Raw genomic sequence first — 27547 nt, forward strand, 5'->3', positions numbered from 1 at the left:
ATATTATATTAGTAGTTACCCACATATTATGCATTCATATATATTAGAAGTATAATTATATATATATATATATATATATATATATATATATTATAAAAAAAATTGTAATTATACATTTATTTTGTGCTATACATTTTTTACAATTACAAAAAATATATATATATAAATTTAATCTCTGTTTCTGAAATGTTTCTGCCAGGATTTGAACTCCCAAAATTGTACATTAGAGGCAAGGACCTTATCCACTCAGCTATAAAGCTGAGTTCTAAACTATGTCAGAAAAATCTCGTAGTAGTTTCTGGTGTAGTGAGTATTCCTATTCAGCAATATTTTATATTTCTGTGCAGGTTAACATGTAGCTCTATAGTGTAGTGGTTAAAATCCTTGCCTCTAATGTACAAGGTTGGGAATTCGAATCCTGGCAAAAACAATAATAGAGGTTAAATTTATATATTTGATATTTTTTTTAGTAATTGTAAAAAATATATGGCACTAAATAAATGTGTCTTTGCAAAAAACAAAGACTGGGCATCACCGTAATTCAGCTTGTATGTATAGAGTGCCAGCGGCTGTGAGGACGATCCACCCACAAAAATATCCAAATAAAGAAAAAAATTCAAAGGCACAAAATCCAAGTAGAAGCTTTATTCACCAGACAGCGACGTTTCGGTCCACTTGCTGGGACCTTTCTCAAGCAGTCACTGCAAGAGGTCTGTACTGATATACAGTATATGAATGCATAATATGTGGAAAACTACTACTGATGGTTTTTATCCATAATATATTTACATATATATATATATCATATATATAAATATATTATGGCTAAAAACTTGTGTGTGTGTGTATATATATATATATATATATATATATATATATATATACACACATGTTTCTGCCAGGATTTGAACTCCCAACCTTGCACATTAGAGGCAAGGACGTTAACCATTACATTATAGAGCTACGTTTTAACCTGCACAGAAATATAAAATAAGTCTTCTGCTGAATAGGAATACTCACTGCATCAGAAACTACTATGAGGTTTTTGTGACACAGTTTAGCATTCAGCTTTATAGCTCAGTGGATAAGGTCCTTGCCTTTAATGTACAAGGGGTTGGGAGTTCAAATCCTGGCAGAAACTTTTCAGAAATAGATGCTAAATTACATTTAAATACACTGACTCGAGCATTGCGCTCGAGCGCACTCAGTGTTTGGCCAAGCATAGCGATGCTTGAGCCTAACTGGTGTTCTATCGAGCATGCTCGCCCAACACTACTAAGCATCATTACTCTGTGCTCCTCCTTCTTGACCTCTCAACCACTCTCTTCTGTTGCAAACTCTCTCATCCTTTGATATCAGAGACCTGTCCTTCTCCTGGATCTCCTTGTACCTCACCAACAGAACCTTTATTGTTTCCAACTTACATACCATCTCCTCATCACTCCATCTCTCTGTTGGTCTCTGTCCTGGCTCCCCTATTTTTCTCCATTTATACATTCGGCCTAGGACGGCTCAAAGAGTCCCATGGCTTCCAATTCTACCGCTATGCTTATGACACTCAAATCTACCTCTTTGGTCCAGATGTCACTTCAGTGCTATCCGGACACCCAGCCTGTCTATCAGCTATATCTTCATTCTTCTGCTCTCACTTATTAAAACTCAACATGGAGAAAGTTAAATTCAACTCCACCCCCTACAGATAATAGCATCTGACCTGCTTTCTAGATAAATCCCCACTCATAATCTCCGATCCTCACAGGACCTCTTTCTTTGTTCTACTTTTGTCTGTTTTTCAGACAATCGTTTACATGTTTTCTCATGTGCACCCTCCATGCTCTGGAACGCCAAACCTTAGCACATCAGACTCTACTCCAACATCAAAACTCTACTCCAACCCTTCATAAGCAACCTCAAAACCCACCTCTTCAGGAAAACCTACCACTTGCTATGAGCATGCAGCCACAGCCAGATGAGCAGCATTTAACCTCACCTACTATGTTCTTCCCCTTCCCTTGTAGAATATAAGGTTTTACAGGCAGGGTCCTCTCTCCCTCTGTTTCAGTTTGTTAATAGTTTCATGTCCATCCTATTTGTGTTTTTTATATTGTATAATCTATTTTATGTATATTATATAAATAATAATAATAACAATACTGTTCCTAGGTACAAGAACATAATGATAGTATATTGTGTAAGTATTATAGTATTGTGCCTATCTAACAATCTTGATGTCTTTTATCTCTTAGGCTCATAAAATACTGAATATTTCTCCAGTTAAGGAGCTCCTTGAAAATAAATGGAACTCTATAGGGAGGCCATACACCTGGTTCCTGGCCTTAGTGTATGTTTTGTATATGATCTGCTTCTCCCTATGTTGCGCCAACCGCCCTCTGATGCCACGAGAAGAAAACATCACAGACCTCAGAGATATTACTCTGTATGTTAAGAAACCCCTGAAGGTGGGCCACATAGATAATTATATACATTAAAAATAATCTGTGCAGGGAATGTCTTACAGAAAGTAAAACAGGTGATGTTATCCATAGCCACAATGTTTAGTACGTATCCCAGGTAGTCCCACCAACACCATCTTCCATGGGAATCCATTTGAAGTAGTTGGTAGACAATCTTACATTATTCTTTAATTATACCCATCAGCTTGTTCAACATCGACCATGGAACTAGTGATATCGCTAGTCTTGGTCAAGTCCTGTTTGCAACAAAAAACAATTATCAGCGACCTACAGTATTAAACAGATGGTAGTTATAACCCATGTACTTTCTAAAATTAAAAGAAAAATCAATAACTTTGGAACTTTAAAAATGTACTTACCCTATGGCAACCCTGGTAACTGGATCCAAAAAGTTGAGTCATACTGTGACCTTAAGTCACTTGATCAGTTATTGTTATGGTTTCCGTACACTGGTTTAAATATGTTGATGTAGAACTGTAGAAGAGAAGAATAATGTTTGGGTCAGAGACGAGGTGTAGGTCCTGTATGTGGCGGTCTAGGTAGCCCATGTATGGGGTATGATGGGTACATATTTTTAGTGCACTGGAGAAGACAGACTTACTTTACCCAATTAATCAACTGGTTGAAGAAGGTGAGTGATAGGTGACACACTATATAGAGAAAGGTGGCGGAAGGAGACGGAAGAAAACCCTACAACAGATGTATGGTATGGTGAACAACTGACCCTAAATTGAGTTTTGCAGGTGTTGATTTGTCCATCCAAGATCTTTATTGCAACTTCAGGGATCAAGAATCGTGGGATGCATTTTGACTCCAAGAAACCTTGATGACCCTAACTTGATCATTAGTGATTATGCCTAGTACGCCAAAGTCTTGTATTCTCAAATTTCACTTGACCATTCAATTGAATCACCATGACCTATCTTATGGTTAACCTAAAAATATGCTACTTACTGTAGTTGCATTTCCTTAACCCCCTTCTTGCAAAATGCTGTACATATACAGTGCTGAGCCCATGCAATCTACAGTGGGAACCGCTTGCTCCAAACCCGACCCTTAGATGCCATGTTCAATAATAACTAGGGCATCTAACTAGGACTGCAGGATCCTGATGGTTACTATGGCAAACTGAGGCCCAAAAATGGGCTCTAGCATTAATATGTAGGAATAGCAATTAGACCCTGAAGTATTGTTATGTATTTTACCAGTGATCGAATTGTTGAATATAGGGTGAAAAATACAGTATGTTTTTGAAAAGGCAACATTCAATTAAAAGCATAATTTTCCTTTATCCAGAACTTTATATCGTAAAAAAATATATATTTTTTATATATATTTAGTTTTACAACAAAAATCCTTGAAAATTAAAGTAATTGCTGCTAAACTTATGTTTGCTAACGTCCTAAAAATGTAAAAGTGCCTTTTAAATGATGCCAACATGCATTAAAGAGGATATATGGTAAAAGTTAACTATTTAGTGAGGTATGACTAGCTGACTTGTAAATTGCATTTTGTTTTTCATTTTTGTAAAATTTGTGATTAAAAAAAAAAGATTAAAAAAATGAAAGCAAAATATATTGACCAAAATGTAAAAAATCAAAGCACAATGTGTCACGAAAAAAAAAAGCCTCAGAATCTCTTAGTCATGGAGCTGACATTAAGGGGTTAACCTTAGCTTACTTGGTTTCTCTCTTCCATCCCTAGGAATCTTATTTAACATATTCTGATCATCTAAGACTTGTGGGAGAGGTGATTTCAGTCATCGGAGCTTTAATACTTTTGTTGAGCGAGGTAAGATTGGTACCTTTTGGTTTCCCACCAACCTTTTGCAAGTTAGAACACTCCTGCCAATATCGGTGGTTTCGACCAACATTAATCTAATGTGTAAGGTCACCATGATTCATATAGAACACATATGAACACTGTTAGGCCCATCAGACCATTGATAATAATTTTTTTAATTAGTGCAAAATTCTTACAAAATTGTATTTTTCTTCCAGCTTTCAGACATCTCTAGAAATGGTTTGAAGTACTTCATCAGTCACACATTCTGGAGAAATCAATTCAGCATAATCAAGTGAGATACCATGGTAAAGGGGTTGTGTCAGGAAGGAAGCCCCTATTTCATATAGGAAATATATTACCTATATTTATTGTACCAATTTAGACTAGATACTGACACCTATTTTTGTATTAGATATATAATATATATTTTTATTTTCTGTACATGATTGTTAAGGGCAGTGGTGTGGAACCACTGTGTTAACCAACCTGTTGGACTAAAAAGAGCTAAAACTAAGGGTGTTATCTTTGCAGTACCCTGGTATTCACCCTCTAACCCCTATGCAGGGATCTGGAGCACTGATGTGTTTGACAACTGATCTGTGGGGGTCAGAGAAACGGGTGCCTAGGGATCAGGCAAAACATGTACTCAGTAACAGGCTGGGCTCAAGGCAAATTTGAGAAACAGTCCAAAGGTCTGAGCAGGCACAGAGTACATATGGTGATAAGACTCAGGTCAGGTCAGGTGGCAGAGGGTCTGAATCTGGTAATCAGGCAGAAGTCGGTACATGGGCAGACAAGCAGATTACAGCACCTCTGCAGGATCTAGCATGCTAGTAAACCTGTTACTCAGGAAACTCTCCTTGAGTACCCACAGGTGCAGTTTAGCATGCGCAAGCTGGTCCTTTAAGAGCCAGGAAGTGCATGTGCCCATGATCTATGGGAGAAATTAGGAGAGCAGGAAGACCAGTACAGGCTGTGGCCTCAACAGGGGACAAAGGACTCCGGAGGCCGGACAGACTACTGAAGGGCAGAGGAGGGCCAGCAGGATCTGGCTGCCAGTAGAGGCAGCAGGAAGGTAAGAAAGCCAGGACTCATGCCCACCCAGAAAATCAGGATGGTGGCAGACACAGTGCAAGTATAACAATGATTATGGGGTGACTATCTTTCCTTAGCTTCTGTTATAAATATGCTTTACAAGGACCATAGGAGCCTGTAGTCTGGAGATGACTCATTGATTTCTAAGGCAGAATATTGTGGGCATTCGCTGTACAGAGGTCACTGTGTAGGAAGGATGCAAGCTTTAAAATCTCCTATTGTGAATGGTGTATCCTGTGTTACCTACTGTATATATAGAGCTTTTACCTGGCACTGGTATCTTGCCTGTGATGATAAAGAGATGAATACTGAGAAGAGATCACTGCAGAACAGGAAGTGTCAGCCTTTTATGAGAAAGTAAAAACTGCAAGATTTAAGGACTATGTTGAAGTATACAGATAATGACTTGGAGAATAAAAATAAATAAATAAGAATTCTTAAAAATAAAGTTGTCATTACAACATCATTTAAACAATTGATCATTTTCTGATGACCCATTACCTTTAAAATCCTGTCGTTTCTAGTATAAGATGGTGGCAGGTAGAGTACTTGAGGTGGTGTATATCTTATATGCTCAGATGGGTAAAAAAAAATCCAGAAAGTGGGTTGTTTCAGTAAAGTGTAGTCTTATGAGCTGGATTTTTCTAGAATGGCAGGTAGGTATAGGTAGTGGGACTTGCCATTCCCTCCCCCACTCTAGTGCACCATCCAGATGTAGCTTCTGGGCTCATTACTGGGGGAATGAATACAGGGCTGAAATGGTTATTCAGTGCCAATGTCTGGAAGCTGCCTGACCTGTGGGCTGTGAAAAGCCTCTTCCCTCTGTTTGTATTGAAGTACTTAGGTGAGGTGAACTTCTGCATAGTTAGCACCCGGATGGGCAGGTGTTTTGTTTGGTGTTTATGTTGCTGTGAACTTGTTCCAAAGTGTACAAAAAAAAGAGCAAGGATTTTATCAAGGTAAAAAATCTCATTTTATTCAATATAAATCACATGATCATTACAGGTATTGCTCAATAGGGACAGGACATGGAGACTGAGCCACAAGGGGCTATACAATGTGGAGAATCACAATGGGGGATAATGTGACCATACCCAGCAGAGAACAACAATATACCAGAGGCCGTGAGCAAAAGTGTAGTTGCGGGTGCAAATGCTGACCCCTAGTATAAAACAACTACTGACTATTGCTCACAACCTCTGTCCGGGGATGCTGTGAGGTGTCAATGGACGGTGCAGTACTACTAATAAAGATGGCATATAACAATGAACTGCAAACCTCTCGTCCCACCCTGATCCAGCTACCAAGTTACCTACCCATGTTGCTGCTGTAGAATGGTAACACGACTCCCCCACTGTTTCAACCAGAGGTTGAAACAGTGGGGGAGTCGTGTTACCATTCTACAGCAGCAACATGGGTAGGTAACTTGGTAGCTGGATCAGGGTGGGACGAGAGGTTTGCAGTTCATTGTTATATGCCATCTTTATTAGTAGTACTGCACCGTCCATTGACACCTCACAGCATCCCCGGACAGAGGTTGTGAGCAATAGTCAGTAGTTGTTTTATACTAGGGGTCAGCATTTGCACCCGCAACTACACTTTTGCTCACGGCCTCTGGTATATTGTTGTTCTCTGCTGGGTATGGTCACATTATCCCCCATTGTGATTCTCCACATTGTATAGCCCCTTGTGGCTCAGTCTCCATGTCCTGTCCCTATTGAGCAATACCTGTAATGATCATGTGATTTATATTGAATAAAATGAGATTTTTTACCTTGAAAAAATCCTTGCTCTTTTTTTTGTACAAGTTGCAGTAGGTTGGGGAGTGAGGTACTGTTTTTGGGTTATTGTAGGCTCTAACTTGTTCCAAAGTGACCACATAAGTTTGGCTACCATTATGCTGTTTTGGACTTGAAGCCTTTGAAATCTGTTATCGCCGACCCCAACCATCACGCCCTGTTCGCGACCCTATCTATGCCCACTCAGTTGGATTGAGGCCCTTATAAATATAGGATGCAGCAGGGCTGAATTTGACATTTAAACAATTTCTTTTTTTTTTACCATGATTAGTAAAATAACTACAATTATCAGCATTTTTTGGAAATGTACCAATAACCTGATATCTCAGTACATCTTGCCAGCTGAAAATGACAAACTTATCGCTGTTGGGTCTGAAAATTATAATCTGAAAATCTAACAGGCAAATACAGCTAATCCCAAATAGAGATGAGCGAATTTCTGCTTATAAAATTCGTTCACACTTCGTTTGTTGGTAAAAGGTGAATTGCGTTATGGATTCCGTTACCACGGACAATAACGCAATTTCTATGACGAATGCATAACGGAATGCCTTTAGAGGCAGGAGAGGACTCCCCTGCATAATGGAAAAGGGAAGGATCCATTTTGCAGCCCATAGACTTCTACTATGACGGAATGAATAACGGAATGCCTCTAAATTCCGTTATGCATTCCGTCATAGAATTGCGTTATGGTCCGTGGTAATGGAATCCATAACGCAATTCACCTTTTACCTACGAACGAAGTGTGAACGAATTTCAAAATATGAAATTTGCTCATCTCAAATCCCAACCAATGACCTATTCTACCAAATGATTCCTGTATTTACAGAATTTCCTACTCTTGTCTGATCTTGGTCATCCTTGTTCTGCGTTTGACTGATTCAGAAGAAATTTACCCCATGGCTGTGGCCTTAGTACTGGGCTGGTGTTATACCATGTACTTTGCCCACGGCTTCCAAATGCTGGGACCATTTACCATCATTATTCGAAAGGTAAGAACATTTATAAAACACACGACATTGTAAATTTACTGTAAATCTTGGCTTGTGCAAAAAAAAGTTCCTTATGTTTCTGGACACGATTAATGGACATACAGGGGTTGTCCCATCTGGGACATTCCTGGCATCCCAACTGGATTTGCCATAAATGTTCAATGGATGAGGACTGTATCCTAGTGATATGCCTTAAATGTCCTAAATGAGAGTAACTATTTAACTACTGGTACAGGTGATATTCTGCCGCAACGTCTTCCGTTGCAGATAACTCCAATCCAGGTCATTCTACCTCTCGTCGGTGTCTAAATGGCTGGACAGAGGATTAGGGAACCTCGTTGTCACCCCATCAGCTGCCTTATAATACAGTTGTGGCAGTTGATGCCCCCTGAGGTCTTTGCTTGTATGGTGAAGTTCCTTAAAAAAAATAAAAACTATATTATATATATATATATATATATATATATATATATGTGTGTGTATATATATACAGACGTGGACAAAATTGTTGGTACCCTTTGGTCAATGAAAGAAAAAGTCACAATGGTCACAGAAATAACTTTAATCTGACAAAAGTAATAATAAATTAAAATTCTATAAATGTTAACCAATGAAAGTCAGACATTGTTTTTCAACCATGCTTCAACAGAATTATGTAAAAAAATAAACTCATGAAACAGGCATGGACAAAAATGATGGTACCCCTAGAAAACACAGAACATAATGTGACCAAAGGGACATGTTAATTCAAGGTGTGTCCACTAATTAGCATCACAGGTGTCTACAACCTTGTAATCAGCCATTGGGCCTATATATATGGCTCCAGGTAATCACTGTGTTGTTTGGTGATATGGTGTGTACCACACTCGACATGGACCAGAGGAAGCAAAGGAAAGAGCTGTCTCAAGAGATCAGAAAGAAAATTATAGACAAGCATGTTAAAGGTAAAGGCTATAAGACCATCTCCAAGCAACTAGATGTTCCTGTGAGTACAGTTGCACATATTATTCATAAGTTTAAGATCCATGGGACTGTAGCCAACCTCCCTGGACGTGGCCGCAGGAGGAAAATTGATGACAAATCTAAGAGACGGATAATCCGAATGGTAACAAAAGAGCCTAGAAAGACTTCTAAAGAGATTCAAGGTGAACTTCATGCTCAAGGAACATCAGTGTCAGATCGCACCATCCGTCGTTGTTTGAGCCAAAGTGGACTACATGGGAGACGACCAAGGAGGACACCATTGTTGAAAACGAATCATAAAAAAGCAAGACTGGAATATGCCAAACTACATGTTGACAAGCCACAAAGCTTCTGGGAGAATGTCCTGTGGACAGATGAGACAAAAATCGAAGTTTTTGCCAAGGCACATCAGCTGTATGTTCACAGACGAAAAAATGAAGCATATCAAGAAAAGAACACTGTCCCTACTGTGAAACATGGAGGAGGCTCTGTTATGTTCTGGGGCTGCTTTGCTGCGTCTGGCACAGGGTGTCTTGAATCTGTGCAGGGTACAATGAAATCTCAAGACTATCAAGGAATTCTAGAGAGAAATGTACTAGCCAGTGTCAGAAAGCTTGGTCTCAGTCGCAGGTCATGGGTCTTGCAACAGGACAATGACCCAAAACACACCGCTAAAAACACCCAAGAATGGCTAAGAGGAAAAAATTGGACTATTCTAAAGTGGCCTTCTATGAGCCCTGACCTCAATCCTATTGAGCATCTTTGGAAGGAGCTGAAACATGCAGTCTGGAAAAGGCACCCTTCAAACCGGACACAACTGGAGCAGTTTGCTCATGAGGAGTGGGCCAAAATACCTGCTGAGAGGTGCAGATGTCTCATTGACAGTTACAGGAAGCGTTTGATTGCAGTGATTGCCTCAAAAGGTTGCGCAACAAAATATTAAGTTAGGGGTACCATCATTTTTGTCCATGCCTGTTTCATGAGTTTATTTTTTTACATAATTCTGTTGAAGCATGGTTGAAAAACAATGTCTGACTTTCATTGGTTAACATTTATAGAATTTTAATTTATTATTACTTTTGTCAGATTAAAGTTATTTCTGTGACCATTGTGACTTTTTCTTTCATTGACCAAAGGGTACCAACAATTTTGTCCACGTCTGTATATATATATATATATAAAAAATAAATATATATATATATATATATATATATATATATTTAAATGGCCAGAAAAAAATCCAAAGTAAAAAATTTTTTTTTTCACCTTTAGAAGATTATTTATTGAAAAAAGTTGCACATAATTAAAATTGCTAAAGCCTTCACTATCCATGCTATAAAATCCCTATCATACACAGTAAAAAAAAAAAATCAGAATTGTGTTATTTTGTTCCTTCCCTAACAAAAAAAAAGGTTAATCAATATGATAAAAAATTAAAAATATAGCTTTCCTTGCAAAAAAAAAAATATATATTTTTAAATCCCTCATGGTGCCCGGCCACGAAAAATAAAATAAAATAAAGCTGTAGGTCCAAAACCTTGGCCACACAATAACAAAGGGAGACATTCTTTTTGTGTCATTTTTGTCTTACTTTGCTTTCGTGTCGGCTCCAAATTTATCCTTAATAATATATTAGGTGTGAGCACAATGTGGTTTGAAGGTATATGTGTTAAAGGACACCAGAGGGTCGCTTGGCGTAGGTTGTGACTTTTTTGAGACTTTTACAAAAGTCGCGCATAGTAAGTGACCCATAATCCAGTTTTAGCTCTTAAGCACAGACCACTTTAAAAAGTTGTGAGGATCACTTGACCAAATGTCGAAAAAAAAAATTCTCAATCAGCAACTTTTTAAAGCCAGAAAAACTGACGTATCTGATTTGATAAATGTCCCCCAAATTGTTTTTAAAAAGTGCAAAAGTAGTAAAACTACTACATTAACCATAGAAGTTTGGTAGCATTGCATTTCAACAGCCCTGCAGAATAAAATCATTTGTGTCATGGCGAATGCTATGGAGGAATTGCTGTTTTTAAATCCCACATTACCAAAAGTTTTTTCTTCAATGCATTATGTATAAGCTAAAATGATGCCATTAAAAAGTACGAGACCAACAAAAACTAATTATGGAAAAATTCAAAAATTATAGCAGTGACAAGGAAAAAAGAAAAGAAAAAAACTGCATTCTTTCAATCTTTCACATTTGGGCAAAATGTGCGCAGTCAAGATGTTGGGTTAATATATGAAAGCTCTAAATCTATGACAAGCTAAAAAGTACCATTCAGAGGACAGATACCAAAAATTTACCAAATCATTTACAATCTAGTTAAGTCAGTGATTATAAAATGTTAAAAATGTGGCTCCGCTTTAAATCTGCGAAAACAAAAAAGTGGACATCTCTCAAATCAAAGGGAAGCTCTGCCTGTTCAACTTAGCTGCTGTGCATAAGCAGAAGCCCACCTCAATTAAATTTCTTGGTCAAAAATTATGTCCTTTAGGAAAGGTTAGGCAAGGCCCAATGATTGCAAACAGGGAACCAAACCACTAATGACTCTGCACTGATGATACTGAGAGCCTATTAAATATAATACAGTAGATAGTATCTTACAGTCTACTTTCTTGTGTGACACAGATGGCTGCTAGTGACCTCCTGAAGTTCTGCTGGCTCATGGCTGTGGTGGTTTGTGGTTACAGTTTAGGTAAGAAACACTTATATTTGACTTTTCATTGACTTATTCAACCTAAAACATTTAATAAGAATTATTACAGATGTCTCTACAGCAATAGATGTTGTTTGAGCTATGGGCCCCTAAGGGGAATGATGATTCCCGAAACAACTTTGGTTAGCCAACAAGACATTCGAAAGAACGAGACAATCAGTAATCATGGGCCCTGAGCACACGAAACGTTACCTTCTTAAAGATGACCCACTTAAACTTTGGAATGCTACAGGAATCTCTGGTGTCCTGGATCTTTCTATTGTGGAGCATTTTCTTCAGCTGTGCGGAGGGTCGCCCCAACATTGCACAGAGAACAGCAAGTGATCCTTCGGACTTAGCAAAAAGGGGTCACAAAGAGTTTTTATCAGTAATATTTCAAAAAATCTGAAAATGGAACTTTTTAGGAAAAAAAAAATGTAGAAAGCATATGTATTTCAAAGATGGTCCCGGTCAATATACTTATTGGGAAATGTGGATGTCATAGAGGAAGGTCACCTGCTCGAGACTCCCTATACAACACAATGGCTCCTTTTCGGCCCATCTATGTAATGGTACATTTCCCTGTTTTGATGATACAGGGCTAGAGAAACCAGAGACAACACCCATGAAGTTAGTTTTTTGTGGGACGACAACATTGATGACCCAGCCTTAGGATATGCCATCAATATCAGATCACTGGAGGGTCTTACTTAGGCCTGCTGATCCTTTTATTATTTACTAAGCACAGCTCCAACTTTTTGTAGTGGTTGTGCCCAGTATTGCAGCTCCCTGTAGTTCCACCTTTTTACAGTGAATAGGATTGAGCTGCAGTACCAGGCACATCCACTACCAAAAGGACAGATATGTGACTGGTAAGCAATGTAGGGGACACAGCACTTTTTGAAATGCCACTCCTCTTTTAGTCAGCTGGTGGTCCCGGGAGTGTGTCCCTAGCTGATCTGATATAAAGGAATCTGTCAGCAGTTTTGACCAAGCTAAATTACTGGCAGTAAGACATAGGGACTGCGGAGAGCAGTACAAGCATACCTGTTATTGAGCTTTTCTCATAGGAGTAGTGAAAATATGAACTTTTATTCTGCCTGATTCTGCTCCTGCACACAGAGCTTCACTGTGGAGCGATTTCTGCTCTTGACTGAGCTGAATCACAGCCCTTCCCCTCTGCTCTGACTGACAGGTGTATTATCCAACCAGGAGAAGCCTACAAATGTCATTCAAAGCAGAGGAAATGAGCTGTGAAGCACTTGTAGCACTTGTTATATCTCGACCATGAAATAACCCACAGTAAGCAATGGATGGGAGTGGTCGAAATTATGGAAACGGACAGCATTCTGCTGCCTCCATGACTTCCATAATAGTGAATGGTAACTACGTAAACAGTGTAGAAACACAAGCTATGCTGCTTCCGTAACTCGAGAGTTGCTGAAACAGCATAGCTTGCTGTTGTACACTATTCACGTAGATCCTATTCTCTGCTATGGAAGTTTTGGAAACAGCGGTGTTCTGGCTGCCTGGCCGATTTTGCAACTTTGCCTACCCGGCCTGGTGTGGGTGACTCCCATCATGCCTATGAAAAACCGAGATGGGGCAACTCCTTTAAAGAGATTGAGTGTTAGCAGTTTTTATGAAATGGTTCTGCTGAACATTAGAAGAGTGCAGATGATGTGTATATGGTGGAAGATAGCGGAAAATATAGTCTTAATTATTTTTCTTCTTTTTCCTTCACTTTTCCAGCCTTCTATGTCTCTTTCCAGACAGTAGATCAACAAGCCTTTGGTGCGTTTTCCCCCTATATAATGTCCCTGATTAGCACCTACTGGCTATTCTGTAATATTCTTAATGGACCAGCCAACTATACCGTCGATTCCCCAGTGATGTACAGCCCCATTTATGGCTCTTTTTATACCCTTGCCTTCCTCCTCATGTTCAATCTGCTCATCGCAATGATGGGAGACACACAAGGAGCAATGACAAAGAAGAAAGAAGAGTTATGGAAAGCAGAGGTAAGGTATTAGTAGAATAAAGTAGTGTCAACCTTTCATTATCAAATTAGCAAAAAATATTCTTTAGGGATATGGCTTAGGCCACTTTCACATCTGTGGCACTGTGATACGGCTGCCAGTACCGGAAAATTCTCAGCATTTTTGGCGGAATGCAGCCGGATCTCCGCTGGACCGTATTATACTTAATGGGGCTGGCAGACATTCTAGTTACATCCAACAGTGCCTGATGCAGAGAATTCCGTCAGGCTGTTCTCTGCTCGAACAGCCTGTCTGAATACATGCCGCAGATGTGAAAGTAGCCTTAGGCAGGGTGCTATATGAGAAATGAATATGCAAATAGTTATCTCCCAAACAAAAGAGAACCATCTCGCCATCATCAATGATTGGAAGTGGCTCCCTATGAATCAAGATCCAACTTTCCAACTATCCTTGGGATTTGACAAGGGAATATCACCAAGCCAAGCTAGATATCCGTCTGTAGACAGCTGTCTTGGGGTACTTGCCCCTCATCAGTATGGAGTACTATTCTGGCTGGCTCACTGTGATGCCTTAGGAGCAGCTTAGGTAGAGTGCTGAATCTCCTTAAAGAGACCAGTCATGTACAGAGACCTACTGGAAGTACTGCATGATAAGGAGACTTATTGGCAATGCTCCGTACTGATTAGAGGCAGGCACACAACTCTCTACGGCTGGATATCTAACCACCCAATAAAGTCTGAATAAACATAAAAGCATTAAAATCCAGGGTTTAATCCAGTACTATAGCCTCTGTTCAGCGGACATGCAGTCAGAAGAGGGATCTCTGCTCATCAGCATAGGGAAGCTCAGTCCAGCTTTTATGTCTACGGCACTCCTTCACTATAAAAATACTAGATGAATGTGCAGAGTCAGATTATGGTTCTTAGGGGTCGACAACTCAGAATGGGACTTACCTAAATGCTATCATAGCCACATATCGTGGAAGGCCCCTTCACATGTACAGTAGTCTTCTTCACTGAAGTCAGTGTAAGTCATAGAGACACCAAAGCCGGGTACTCCAGTCATATGCTTGGCCAATTCAACTGGATGGGATCACCAAGTGGCCGTCAAGGATGATCAATGATAGAGACCCCAAGGCACATGCCCCAGGCACCCTCCACCCCCAATTATCCAGCCCTGTGTATGCACTCCCAGCTAGGAGTCTAACAGCACCTGACACAGCAATATATCACAGACTGCATGTTTTTGAGGTTCAGCCTACTTAACATCAAGTAGAATTGGAAGACTGAACAATTGCTTCATAAATAGAAGTAATGTATTTTTTTTCTCTTGTAGATCAGTGGTGCCACAGTAAAGATGGAGCAAATATTTCCAAAATGTCTTCGTTTTGGGTCAAAATCCGATGAGCAAGACTTGGAAGAAAGGCAATATATTTGGTATGTGACAACCAGAGACAATTATTTTAAAGTCAACCACCAGAGGTCTACATTGAAGCCCATTTCTATTCTGTTCACATCTAGTCATTGATGCCATCAGTGTCTATTGTATTCAAGCTATAATACAGGTGAAAAGAGAACCAATAGAAACCAAATGCATCCAGTTCAAGTGCTGATTGACCCATCAGAGTCCCAGTGGCTTCTCCGATGCCCACAGTAATGGCTCCCTAAGGACTGTTTGAAGCTTATTTGGCACCATCACTTCTAGGGAAAGTTAAATGATTGTCAGTTAAAAGAAAAGTGGCTTATTTTGAATAAGTGGAAATTAAAGGGAAAAGATCATGTGTGGAGCTGTAGTTCAGAAAATAGATGTCAGCTCTAGAAGAAAAAATAATGTATTTATTCTTTTTGTATAAATATTGTAGTTATTCATATTTTATTTACTGATCCAGATTTCATTTATACTCTTTCTTGTATTGCCTGCCTAGTCTGTGCAGCAAGATGTAGGCACTTTTTGCTCCATGAATAGGATTTTGCTATGATAGAAAAAATGTAAGTGATTTTATAGTCTTCGGGATATGATGGCATACGGCCCCTCCTCTAGAGACCAGGGAGCAACATAAGAGCTGTATATAGAGCCTTATCAGTGTGTGTATAATGCCTATTTTATCTAAACCTCCAACAGCTTGCTCTTCAATGATCATGAGATGACTCTGCTGAGATTGTCCCAGTCTATACAGTAAAGCTGACAACAGAGCTGCAGAAAACAGGAGATGTCAGCTTGTTATGAGTGGCCACTGTAAAAACTGAAACATCAAAATCTATTTATCTTTATTTTTGACTAATGCAATAAAAAATGAATAAGATCTGATACATTAGTTTGATGCCCGGTGTCCTTATTAAAGTGTTAGAGTAGAGTGCCAAAGTATAGGCAGAGATAGTAACATAGTTTATAAGGCTGAAAAAAGACATCTATCCATCCAGTTCAGCCTGTTATCCTGTTGATCCAGAGGAAGGCAAAAAACAACAACTTTGAGGTAGAAGCCAATTTTCCTCACTTTAGGGGAACAAATTCCTTCCCGACTCCAATCAGGCATCAGAATAACTCCCTGGATCAACGACCCCTCTCTAGTAGCTATAGCCTGTAATATTATTACGCTCCAGAAATACATCCAGGCCCCTCTTGTACTCTTTTAGTGAACTCACTATCACCACCTCCTCAGGATCTATTAAAGTAAAAGCACACTTCAAATTGTAGTCCTCCTAAATTTTCAGTCACATATCAATATAGTTTAATTATATCAAGTTGATATAGTGGGTTATTAGTTAGCACCCAAATCTAGGGTTTGAACCCATCTAGGGACAATCCATCTCCTTCGTGTGATTGTGAAGGTGTATACCCACACTATCAAAATATAATATCCACAAAGGTGAACTGTCTTCCTATGACAGTCGGCTCCTGTGTGGATATACATAAGAAAACTAGGTGATCCCAACTGGCCACAGCTGTGTGGTGTGATTAAGAGTTGAGTACATCTCTGCCGAATATCTTGGTCCTATATAGGAAATAAAGATAAATCATATTCAGGCCTGCAAAATATGTTCTTAATTATTTATTTACTATTTCTCTAGCGTGGAAGAGCGGAAGTGGCACTCATACCACCTATATGAAGTCAGTGGGTCATCAAGTGATGATGAATCAGATGAAGACATGCCATCTCAGAAGTCACAGGAGAGGAATCCAGGCCTAGATCCCCAAGAGGCGATCAGAACAGTTACTGTTGATGGAACTGAAGACAGAGCAAACGTTGATCAAAATGACAATGCCGTTTGGCAAGCAGATATATGAGCTTTAAGAGTTTTGAATTAATCGACAGGGTGATTCAAATACAATGGTGCAAAATGATAGCCTCAGCATTCATAATAATACAAACTTATCAACATGAAAAGACCTATCCAAGTTTCATCTATAAACTACAAATGTTTGATGAGAGATCTGTTAGTGACACCATAGATGTCTAGGCAGTAGTCCAGTTCTGTCCAGATGAGTGCCAGCATGTTCTCAGATATGGACTCCACTTTTTCAGCGATTAGTCGTCTCAGGTCATTCAGACCAGTGGCTAGGGAGTGAAGGAGGGCAAATAAACTGAGTTCTTGATGTAGCCCAACATAAATAAATCACAGGGTGTTAAATTTGGTGATGGTGAAGACCTGCGCAGTATTGGTAATTTGTTAATTCCAGCACGGCCGATCCAATGTCCCAGTAGGGTTTCATTCAGGTATCTGTGAACGTCCAACTGGAAATGAGGAGGAGCACAATCCTGCTGATGGACTCTGTTTGACAGATCTTCTTCTATCTGTGGCATAAGCCATTTCCTTAACAATTCCAGGTCGGAACGGCCAATGACAGTGTCTTCCGTAAAAAAAGAAACGTCCATTAACTTTGTGCCTGCTGATTGCACAGAACACGTTTACTATGGGTGAGTTCTTTATGTGCTCGATAAGAGCACATGGGTTTTCTAAAACCCGTTGCGGCAATTGACCTTCCCACTGGGGTGAAAGGTAGCCTCATCATTGAACACCAGCCTGTTAGCAAATTCTTCCTATTCCAAACAACCCTGCAATTCAATGAAAATGTAACGGCGTTTCAGTTTGTCATTCGTTTTCAGCTCCCATAATCTGTATGGCTTACAACAGCCACAGAAGCACCTACCAACAGATATTAGGTGCAGGCAGCTGCCTCTCTTCTACTGTCGGAAAGAAAGTGAGATCTTGCGGAGGAAGTTTTATGAGAACTAGTGCTTCCCTCCAAATTTTTTTCTCAGAGAGGCATGATGGCTTGTCCGTTCTCCCTGTCATCTGCAGATCTAGGTTATGACCAATAAAACACAACTAAAACTATGAGGTTTCAGTAGACTGAAAGAAGTGTAATAAAATTGTGTTAAATAATAGTGAAATAGTTGTTATTATTATTATTATTATTATTATTATTATTTTTATTTTTTTTTTGCAACATATATTTTTCCCAGAAACCCAGAGGAACGTTGCCTAGCCTACAATAGTCCTCACGTATATTAAATGGTCTATAAAAAATAGTGCCCACCCACAGGTCCTCCCAGAGCCTTTAAACTAGAAAAGATGAGTCTATCTGATTTGGTCTGATAAAGGGCTTTTGTCCTAAAATGGCTAGTTGTAGAAGTGAGGCTGGCTTAGCCATTTTTCTACTTTTGCTATGTTTAAAAGGTTGAGCAATAACTGGAAGTGTATGATGTAGTTGTTAAACATTCACCTTTTTTAAATCCTCTTGGAAAGAAAGCTGAATTACACATATTTCTCATGTGCAAATGTCTATTTGTCTGAAAATAATTGCTAAATATTTAACTAAAAGTCAGACATTTAACGTAATTTCTATAGAAAACAATTAGAATATCCCACCCAGGATTACACTTCTCTCAATGAGACATGCAGGCTGGCTCTCCTTCCAGACAGACAAAAGAACCAAAATGTCCCAAGAGAAAATTGCCTTGCTTAGCTAACTGGCCTTTGTCCTGGAGTACTCTTTGTGATGCTCTTAATTATTAGGGAGACCAAACAATATTCATCTGCCTCTGCTTCCCCAGAAGTGCAGATGATGACTGCACATGCACCAATGAGGTCATCTACCACCAGGAAGAGGAAACTCACTGCTTTGTTCAGTTGGAGGATGACAGCATCAGTGCATTCACAGTAGTCATCTGCACTGCTGGGAAGCAGAAGCTGATTTAAAGCGCTTGCACAGATAGTATAAGTTGTAGCTCAGGCAATCAAGGCAAGGGGGAGCGTTGTTGAACCAAGGGGCTTAGGCCTGCCAACACCAACATAAGTTACATATTAATAAAAAGTGAATTTACTCAGGAACAGCGCAACAGATATACATTCAGTAGCTGAGGTATGGATTTATTCATCAGGAACAACAATATTGGGCATTATGCCTGGTTGATGCAGTACCCCAAAATTTCACTGCTAAGGGTTAACTAATATAACATTATACTGTCAACCTCTTGGATACCGCAGGTTTTTTCATTTTTTTGCGTTTTCATTTATCTACCCTATATTCCTGGAGCCATAACTTTTTTATTTTTCCGTTCATATATCCATATGAGGGCATGTTTTTTGTGGGACAAGTTGTACTTTTGAATGCCATCATTTAATATGGCATACAATGTAGTGGGAAGAAGAGAAAAAAAATCCAAATGGGGTGGAATTGAAAAAATTAATGCAATTACTATTGTCCCTTTGCAGCAAAACTGACCTGTGCCCTTTATTCTCTGGGTCAGTATGATTGCAACAATATCATATATGTATAGTTTTTGTATGTCAAAATAGTGTAAAAATGAATAATTGAAAAAAAAAATTGGGGTCACGGGTGAAGTTGCAGATAGCTGGAACTTATAAATAAACGACTGACTCGCTTGATCCCAAACTAAGGAGCATATAGGTGAGCCCTTTAAAACCCTAAGAGCTCTCCCTGACTGCTATGCACATACAAGGGTCTCAATGGTAGACGATTGCATGCCCACGTACCTAAGACTGTGTGACACCTGAAAACCCTATATTAGTGAGGGGACACGACCACCGGCTCCCTGCACTTAATACGGACGGAGTCAGGGTCACCTTGAATCAAGCCAGCAAGGAAACACAATAAAGGAAAAGACTTATCTGAGCAAACAGCAGCAGCAGACTCCAGCAGTGAACACTTCATCCAGGAACTAGTATAAATTGCAAAGTAAGGCAGTATGGGAGGGAATATAAAGGAAGACAATTAGTCTAAATAAGTGACACCTGGCAGAAGGAAAGGAGATGACAAAGTGAAACCAAAACAAAGAACGTCATACAAGAGGTAGAGAAGAAAGTCTGTCAGACCTTCTCACAGAACTGGCGGTGACATTTTTACATCACCATATTCTGACCCTCATAATTTTTTATAGTTTTGTCTACTGAGCTGTGTGGGGGCAAATTTTTTGCGGGATGATCAGTAGTTTTTATTGATACCATTTTGGAGTGTTTGTAACTTTTTTATAACATTTTCTTAAATTGTTTGGTTAAGAGAAACGATGAAAAAATTGCAAATCGTCAATTTTTATACTTTTTTCCACTGCACCATTTGCAATATTGGAAAAATATTTTTATATTTTAATAGTACGGGCATTTTTGGATGCAGTGATGCACATGATGTTTATATTTTTTGTTATTTATGTATTTATTATTTTATTATATGGAAAGGGGTTGATTTTAATTTTTGTATTCTTTATATTTTTTTCTTACTTTTTTAAATGTTTTTGTAGCCAATGTTTGAGGCTCATTATTTTTTTTTTCCCCTCAATATTACCATGTTCTATACAGAAGCATAGTAATAGCTCAATTGCTCATTTCTCATGTTAGCCTGTATTGTGCAAGTTTATGGCAGAGAAACCTTACTGTTGTGAGAAGGAACGTTGCCAGCGCACCTTTCCATGCTTTGAGATGGTTTGGTCAGCTGTATCTTAAATCTGCATCCCTCAGCATGGGAATTAGTAGAAGCATTTAACAAGATGCTCATTGCAAGCCTTAGGTTTTGCAGAAAGACTTTAGAGAGACAGAGAGAAGAAGCAGTACTGCCCCATCATTGCTGTTGTCACATCATTGCTGTTGTCTTTACATTCCTATTAGGCCTCATGCACACAACCGTTCCGTTTTTTGCGGTCTGTAAATTGCAGATCCGCAAAACACAAAAGCCGCCTGCGGAACGGAGCAGGCGGCCCATTGTAGAAATGCCTATTCTTGTCCGCAAAACGGACCTAAATAGGACATGATATATTTGTTTTGCGGGGCCACGGAACGGAGCAACGGATGCGGACAGCACACGGAGTGCTGTCTGCATCTTTTGCTCCCCCATTGAAGTGAATGGGTCTGCACCAGAGCCGCAAAAACTGTGGCTCGGATGCGGACCAGAACAACGGTCATGTGCATGACGCCTTAGGGATGTATTTCACTGTTATATGCCTTGGAACTGAGCCTTGTTATTGCCGGATTGACTACTACCCTTATTCTGCACTTTAGTAAAGAGAGACTCATTTATTGATACCAACTGACCTGGCCACTGACTCCACTTTACATGAGCTGCTGCATCCACACTCATGCTTTGCATCCTGCCAAACACCTAACATCAAGGGCACCTCAACTACCATCAGGCAGGAGCTCCAATACCAGGGTGTGTCTCAAGAAAAGAAAGGGTGAGCCTTCCAGTCGCTGCACAGCCCCAGGGAGATCCAGTTTGAGGATTGCTACTGTGAACTGTGGGTACTACTGCCACCAACATAACAACTACCACTCCTTCTATCCTCTGTTCCCCTCTCCTAGAAGTGCTGTTTTAATAGGGTTGATCCCACTGACAGATGCTCTTTAAAATGCCATTAATGGCAGCAATTATATTATAATACTAGCTGAAGGACTCGGCTTTGCACGGGTATATTTCATCTATTTCATTTAATGTTTGTGTGTTGTTAAAAGATATCGACAGTATCCACTATAACAGTGACATCTACAGTACTCCGCCCCCTTAACAGTGACCTCCACAGCCCCCACCCCTTAACACTGACCACCCCCCCCCCCCACAGTGACCCGTCGCCTTAAAATGGGACCTCCACAGCAGCCCACCCCATTAACTTTGACCTTCACGGCAGCATGCTCCTTTAACAGTGAGTTCCACAGCACCCCACCCCCTTGACAGTGACCTCCACAGGGGCCTGCCCCCTTAACAGTGACCTCTACAACACCCGCTCCTTAACACTGACCATAGGTTATAGTCCCCTTAACAGAGACCTCCACAACGACTTCCCCTTTAACAGTGACCCCCACTGTACCCCGCTCCCTTAACATTGACCTCACTGTACCCCGCTGCCCCTTTAATAGTGGCATCCACAGTCCCCTCCTCCCTTAAGAGTGACCTCCACAGCGGACACCCCTTTATTAGTGACCTCCACAGCACCCCGTCTCCTTAACAGTGATTTCCACAATAACCTGCCCCCTTAACAGTGACCTCCACAGAGCTTCGTTCCCTTAAAATGTGACCTCCACAACACCCCACCCCTTTAACAGTGACCTCTACAGCACCCCGCCCCTTAACACTGACATCCATAGCGGACCATCCCCTTAACAGTGACCTCTACAGCACCCCGCCCCTTAACACTGACTTCCATAGCGGACCATTCCCTTAACAGTGACCTCCACCGCAGCCTGCCCCTTTATAAGTGATCTCCACAGCAGCCGTCCCTTTATTAGTGGCCTTCACAGTACCCCGTCTCCTTAACAGTGATTTCCACAACACCCCGCCCCTTAACAGTGGCCTCTACAGCAAACTGCCCCTTAACACTGACCTCCATAGTGGTCCGTCCCCTAAACTGTGACCTCCAGAGCACCCTAGGGTGGCCAGAGGTCCGGTTTTAGGGCAGACAGTCCGTGTTCTGTCTTCTTACATGTTCACACAGTGTGCAGTCTGACATTCAACATAAACCATTCCTGTCTTCCAAATAAGAGGACTGTTCTTTGTAGTCTAACTTGTTTATTGGTCAACAGGTTGTACTCTTTGCGCGATGCACGTGAGTGAGAGATTGTACAAGTGTGCGTTAAAACAGATATGCTTTTACAAGGATGGTGGAGTTTAAGAAGGAGATATGCAGAAGGACAGCTCTGCTGATGTGTCCTAGTGACTGGAGATTTCTCTTTCCCAGGATGCTTTGCACCACCCACAATGCAGCAGTCTTTGTAATAGGAAAAACAAAGTGTAATACAACTTAACACCGTTAGATGGTGCTATAACTACACTAATCACTACAGAAATACCAAAACTGAGGCAGATGTGATCTGTAATGACTCTCAACTCTGCTGGGCAGAACAGTCCAGCTTTCAGACTCCCTTTCCTCCTTCCGGCGCAGGGCCTAGATGGACACGGGGATGTCCTTTTGACCAGCTCACTCTCAGACAGCAGCACTGTGCTGTCTGAGCGTGAGCTTCAGGGAGAATGTCACCCTCCCTTCCGCCCCTGCAGCTGACAGAAGTTGATTTTTACCTTCTTTTTTTCAATCCCTGCCAGTTGCGGAGTGGCCTAACCGGGTCAGTGGTGTGGTTTAGCGGGAGTGGGGACAGAGTTTTTAAGTCAGTCTTTTGAGGGCCACACTACCTGCCCCTGAACTGTGACCTCCACAGCACTCCACCTCCTTAAAGGGGTTATCCCACTAAGCGTTTTCATACTTACCTGCTGCCACCGCGCGTTCACTTCCTGGATTCTGGCTGGGGACGGGCTTCATCTTGATTGAAGTCTTCTCCCGGCCGTGCCGCGCGCTGGACTGAATGCGCACGCCGCCGCGCATGCGCAATGGTGACTTATTCCTACAGAGCTGGCGTGCGCGTTCGCAGCTCTGTACTATTCTGGTTGGGAAGAAGTCACTGTCGCGCATGCGCGGCAGCGTGCGCGTTCAGAACAGCGAGCGGACCGGCCGGGTGAAAAGGAGTCGTCTTCTGGGCAAGCGCGACCTTCCGGCTTTTGGAGAAGAACAATGGTCGTAACCAGGGGAGACCGAGTCACAACAATCAGGTAAGTGGGTATGAATTTTATCCTAAACGGTGGGGATTTGTTAATAAAGTATATTTACAAAAATGATCACTGTCAAATCATTAACAGATTTAACAGTGATCATTATGATGGGATAACCCCTTTAACATTGTCATCCACAGCGCCCTGCCCCTTTAAAGCTGACCTACAGCAGTGAAGAAAAATGGCTCGGTTGTTATAGAAACCTGGTGTAAAACTATGTGTATGTGGAGACTAAGGGCCTGCAAGCTTCTATTGGGTAATGCATTTTTTGGGAATATCTCAGGAACGGTACTGGCTAGAGAGCTGATACACTTAGCTTAATATACTAGATAAAAGTATTCATATTTTCAAGGTCTGCATATATCTTAGCACCTGCAAATTGCTACTGCATTATGTTCTTCAGATTTGCTCCAGCGCAGGTCACTTTGTTGACATTTACAGAATGACATGTAAAGCTCCCAAAACACCCCGCATAGCTGCCAGCCGACACCTACTTCTCCCATTCTCCACCGGCCCACTCCACCCACACACATGCACGCTAACTTTCATGTGTTTTCAATGTGGAGAGGGAATTACATGTAGAGAATAGAGATCCATTTGGGAAACCTTCATAAGACAGTGGCCCGATCTGCCAAAATCGAAGAGATTGGCTGACTTCCTTTAATGTGTATGGACAATATCAAGAAAGGGTAGAGAGTCTGGGGGCTGAGGACTTTGAAAGTTCTTGTTGAAGTGATGGCATATTGCCAAAATATGTCTTCATGATTGGTGGGGGTCTGACTGTCAGTGCCTCCGCTGATCCTGGGAATCAGCCACAGCGAATGGGTCAGTGCTGTCGTTTCCTATAGTACATACTCGGCATAACAGAGCACTAACTGCGCAGGGAATAGATCTGAGACTGCAGTGTTGATAAGTAGTGTTGCCAATTTATTATCGGGACCAATGAGGGTCTTAAGTAGATAGTGAGCACTATGGGGATCATTTACTATTCTGGAATACGCCTAAATTAGACATATTTCAGGCACAGATGGCGGATCAGCGGTTAGTTGTGCTGCTATCTGTGACCTTCGCCTTGCTCAAGCCAGTTCTAAAATTGTGGGTGTGGCGGGGAAGGGGTCGGGCCCGCAGGTCCGTCTCATTTGTCATTTTCTACTCCTGTTTTAGGCATAGAAAATTGTATAAATGCAAGACAGTTCGGAAGCTATCTTACATTTAGAACTGCGGCTGGATGCTCCTAAATTATGGAGAGGCCGGTGCCTCTTGATAACTTAGGTGGATGAACCGGTAGCACAGGGGCTAAATAGGACCATTGGTTGCTATGACGCCGTGCGCTCCTGCTCTGAACAGGAATCCAGCCCGGCATACCACGGACCGCTCTTGGCCGTGGAACACGGCCGTGTGCATTCGGCCTTAATAAGATCTTCAGCTGAATCTCTGTAGGAATGGAGTTCATCAGAGGAGAGATGAAGTACAGAGAGGAGGGTGGGTGTAATGAGCAGCAGCACTTGTATGCAGTCTCCATTACCCCAGTCTATCCTGTCCATCCTCTCTGTACTTCATGTCCCCTCATGAACTTCATTCCTACGGAGATTCAGCTGAAGATCTTATCAGCTGTATTCAGGATCATAATCCCTGACAAGCAGAAAGGAGGATGAGGGAGTTCTTTACCTCAGTGTTGTGAAGTAACTTGTCCTCCTGTGTGATTAGGACAGGTTTTGTCTGTACTAATAGGACGGTGGCCATTTTATTGCCCCTGATAATTGCTCCCCAAACAAAATGAGCCATCATAACTAATGTAATGTATTTGGTATTATATTTATAATAAAGTAATATGTAAGTATTTTCATTTTTTTTAATTCCCGGAGAACCCTTTTAAGGCTGTATTAGACTGTGTGATCATGTAGGCGATTGTCGGGTGGGAGGCGTTCCTTCTTGACAATCGTTGGCAGCGTTGGATACTGCAGTATTTACATGCATTGATCTCCTCCATAGTACGGGGAGTAACTATCACTAGTGCCATCGCTCATCCCCATACTGACTAGTTGTTTGCCGGCAGCAGATGGTAATTAGACAGCACAATCTGTTGCCGGCAAACAATGATTTTTAAACCAGATCTGGATTGCTCAATGAATGTGCTCGTTCATCGGGCAATTGGCAGCAGTATTACACTGTCAGATCATCGCTAAGAAGCGTTACTAAGAACGCTTGTAAGCGATGATCTGGCAGACTATCTGCCAGTGTAATACATCCTTTAGAGACCTTGGTTTATTAATATGTCAGCTAGCTTGAGTGTCCCAGGGGTTGAAAGAATAATGACAAACTGTTTAGGAGAATGGCACGTAGTGATCCATTCTGTACTGCAAATGAAACTGGAAGTCACGTACGAAGCCTAAGGCAGCAAACAGTGTCTACACAAACCAATAGATGGTGTTGGCACAACATTAGATGTTCCATTGACCTCACACCACTGTTATCAAAAGCTATCATGGCGCACATCAAGACGGCGATGAAGGCTGGAATGGAGGTTTATCCTTTTCAAGAATGATTCCTGCTTTTGTTTCTCAGACACAATGATAGCTAGAGATTAGTCTGGAGATAACATGGGCAAAGCCATGAAGAAGCTTTTACAAAGGAATGTCATACCGCTTCTATTCCCAGAATTATAGTGTGGGGTGGCCTAATGTACTGTAGCTGGACCCCTCTTGTCTTCATTTCATGTAAACAAATAGCTCGGCATTACATTGATTTGGTTGTGGAACTAGTGGCATAGCCATTTCTCCAAAGCGTCCCAAAAGCCGTTTTTCAACAGGACAATGCCGGGTCGCATGTTGCTCTTGGTACTATGAGATATCTTCATGGCCTAAACATGTCACCATGACCTGCAGCGTCTTTGGACTTGTCTCCCATCGAGGATATCTGACACATCATTGGTAGACAAATGCAAAGGTAGCTGCGAGCAGTGGATCTTGATGATTTTTGTGCCCAAGTGTGTTCAGCATGGCAGAAAATTCCTCTGACAACCATTAATAACCTCACTGCTCATGGCTCTCATACTCAATACTTCATAAATTGAGATGTTTCGAATATCTTAATAAATTTTTATCATTGGAAAATATTTCTGTAATTCCACGACTATTCCTTCCAGGTGTTGCAATTTCAATGTTGAGAAATGTATGTCATCATATATCCAAGGTAAACACAGTGCTTTTTTTATATTATTCCTGCTTGTGCAGCGACCAGTGAGGATCCAAAGCAGGGGTTGAGAATGGTAACTGCTCTAGCTTTTCTAGTCAATTACGATGGCTGTCTATACACTGTTGCTCCATAGGGCCATGCAGAGGAGGTGAAGGGGGCACCCTTTCTTTCCTCAGGGAATACCCTTATTCTGGGGCTGGCTCCTATTTGAAGGTAGTTGGGGTGCCCTTGATAATAGGTGTTTGAATGGGTGCAATGCAAGGCATGTAAAGTTTAATGGCCAGCGTATGGTGTAGGAGTCAGGAAACCAGGCCAGAGTTAGAAGAATAAATGTCTCTTTTTACTGTAGTGCAACATAGAAGTAGTAGTACTGTACATCCAACTATAGCATAACACAGCTCCAACTGTACACAGAACAATTCTCTGCCATATAGCAGTGTATGGATTTAGGCAAGAATGGGAATTATGGCCCTCTTTCCTCTTTATCTTAATAAAGTCTCTCAG

At 41.0% G+C, this 27547-nt stretch overlaps 1 protein-coding gene across 1 annotated transcript in view; it reads left to right on the top strand.

Moving 5' to 3' along the window:
• The window catches only part of LOC122940666 (transient receptor potential cation channel subfamily V member 6-like), a 36145-nt gene extending 19007 nt beyond the window's left edge, over window positions 1-17138 (top strand). Inside the window, exons 8-15 of the mRNA XM_044297356.1 lie at window positions 2247-2459; window positions 4179-4265; window positions 4475-4551; window positions 7983-8145; window positions 11735-11801; window positions 13554-13822; window positions 15137-15237; window positions 16870-17138. Coding sequence (XP_044153291.1) covers window positions 2247-2459; window positions 4179-4265; window positions 4475-4551; window positions 7983-8145; window positions 11735-11801; window positions 13554-13822; window positions 15137-15237; window positions 16870-17086 — 1194 coding nt within the window. The 3' untranslated portion in view covers window positions 17087-17138. The remainder of the gene's footprint in view (window positions 1-2246; window positions 2460-4178; window positions 4266-4474; window positions 4552-7982; window positions 8146-11734; window positions 11802-13553; window positions 13823-15136; window positions 15238-16869) is intronic.
• The last annotated feature ends 10409 nt before the right edge of the window (window positions 17139-27547 follow it).

Source organism: Bufo gargarizans, chromosome 6, assembly GCF_014858855.1.
Source record: "Bufo gargarizans isolate SCDJY-AF-19 chromosome 6, ASM1485885v1, whole genome shotgun sequence".
Lineage (NCBI taxonomy): Eukaryota > Metazoa > Chordata > Amphibia > Anura > Bufonidae > Bufo > Bufo gargarizans.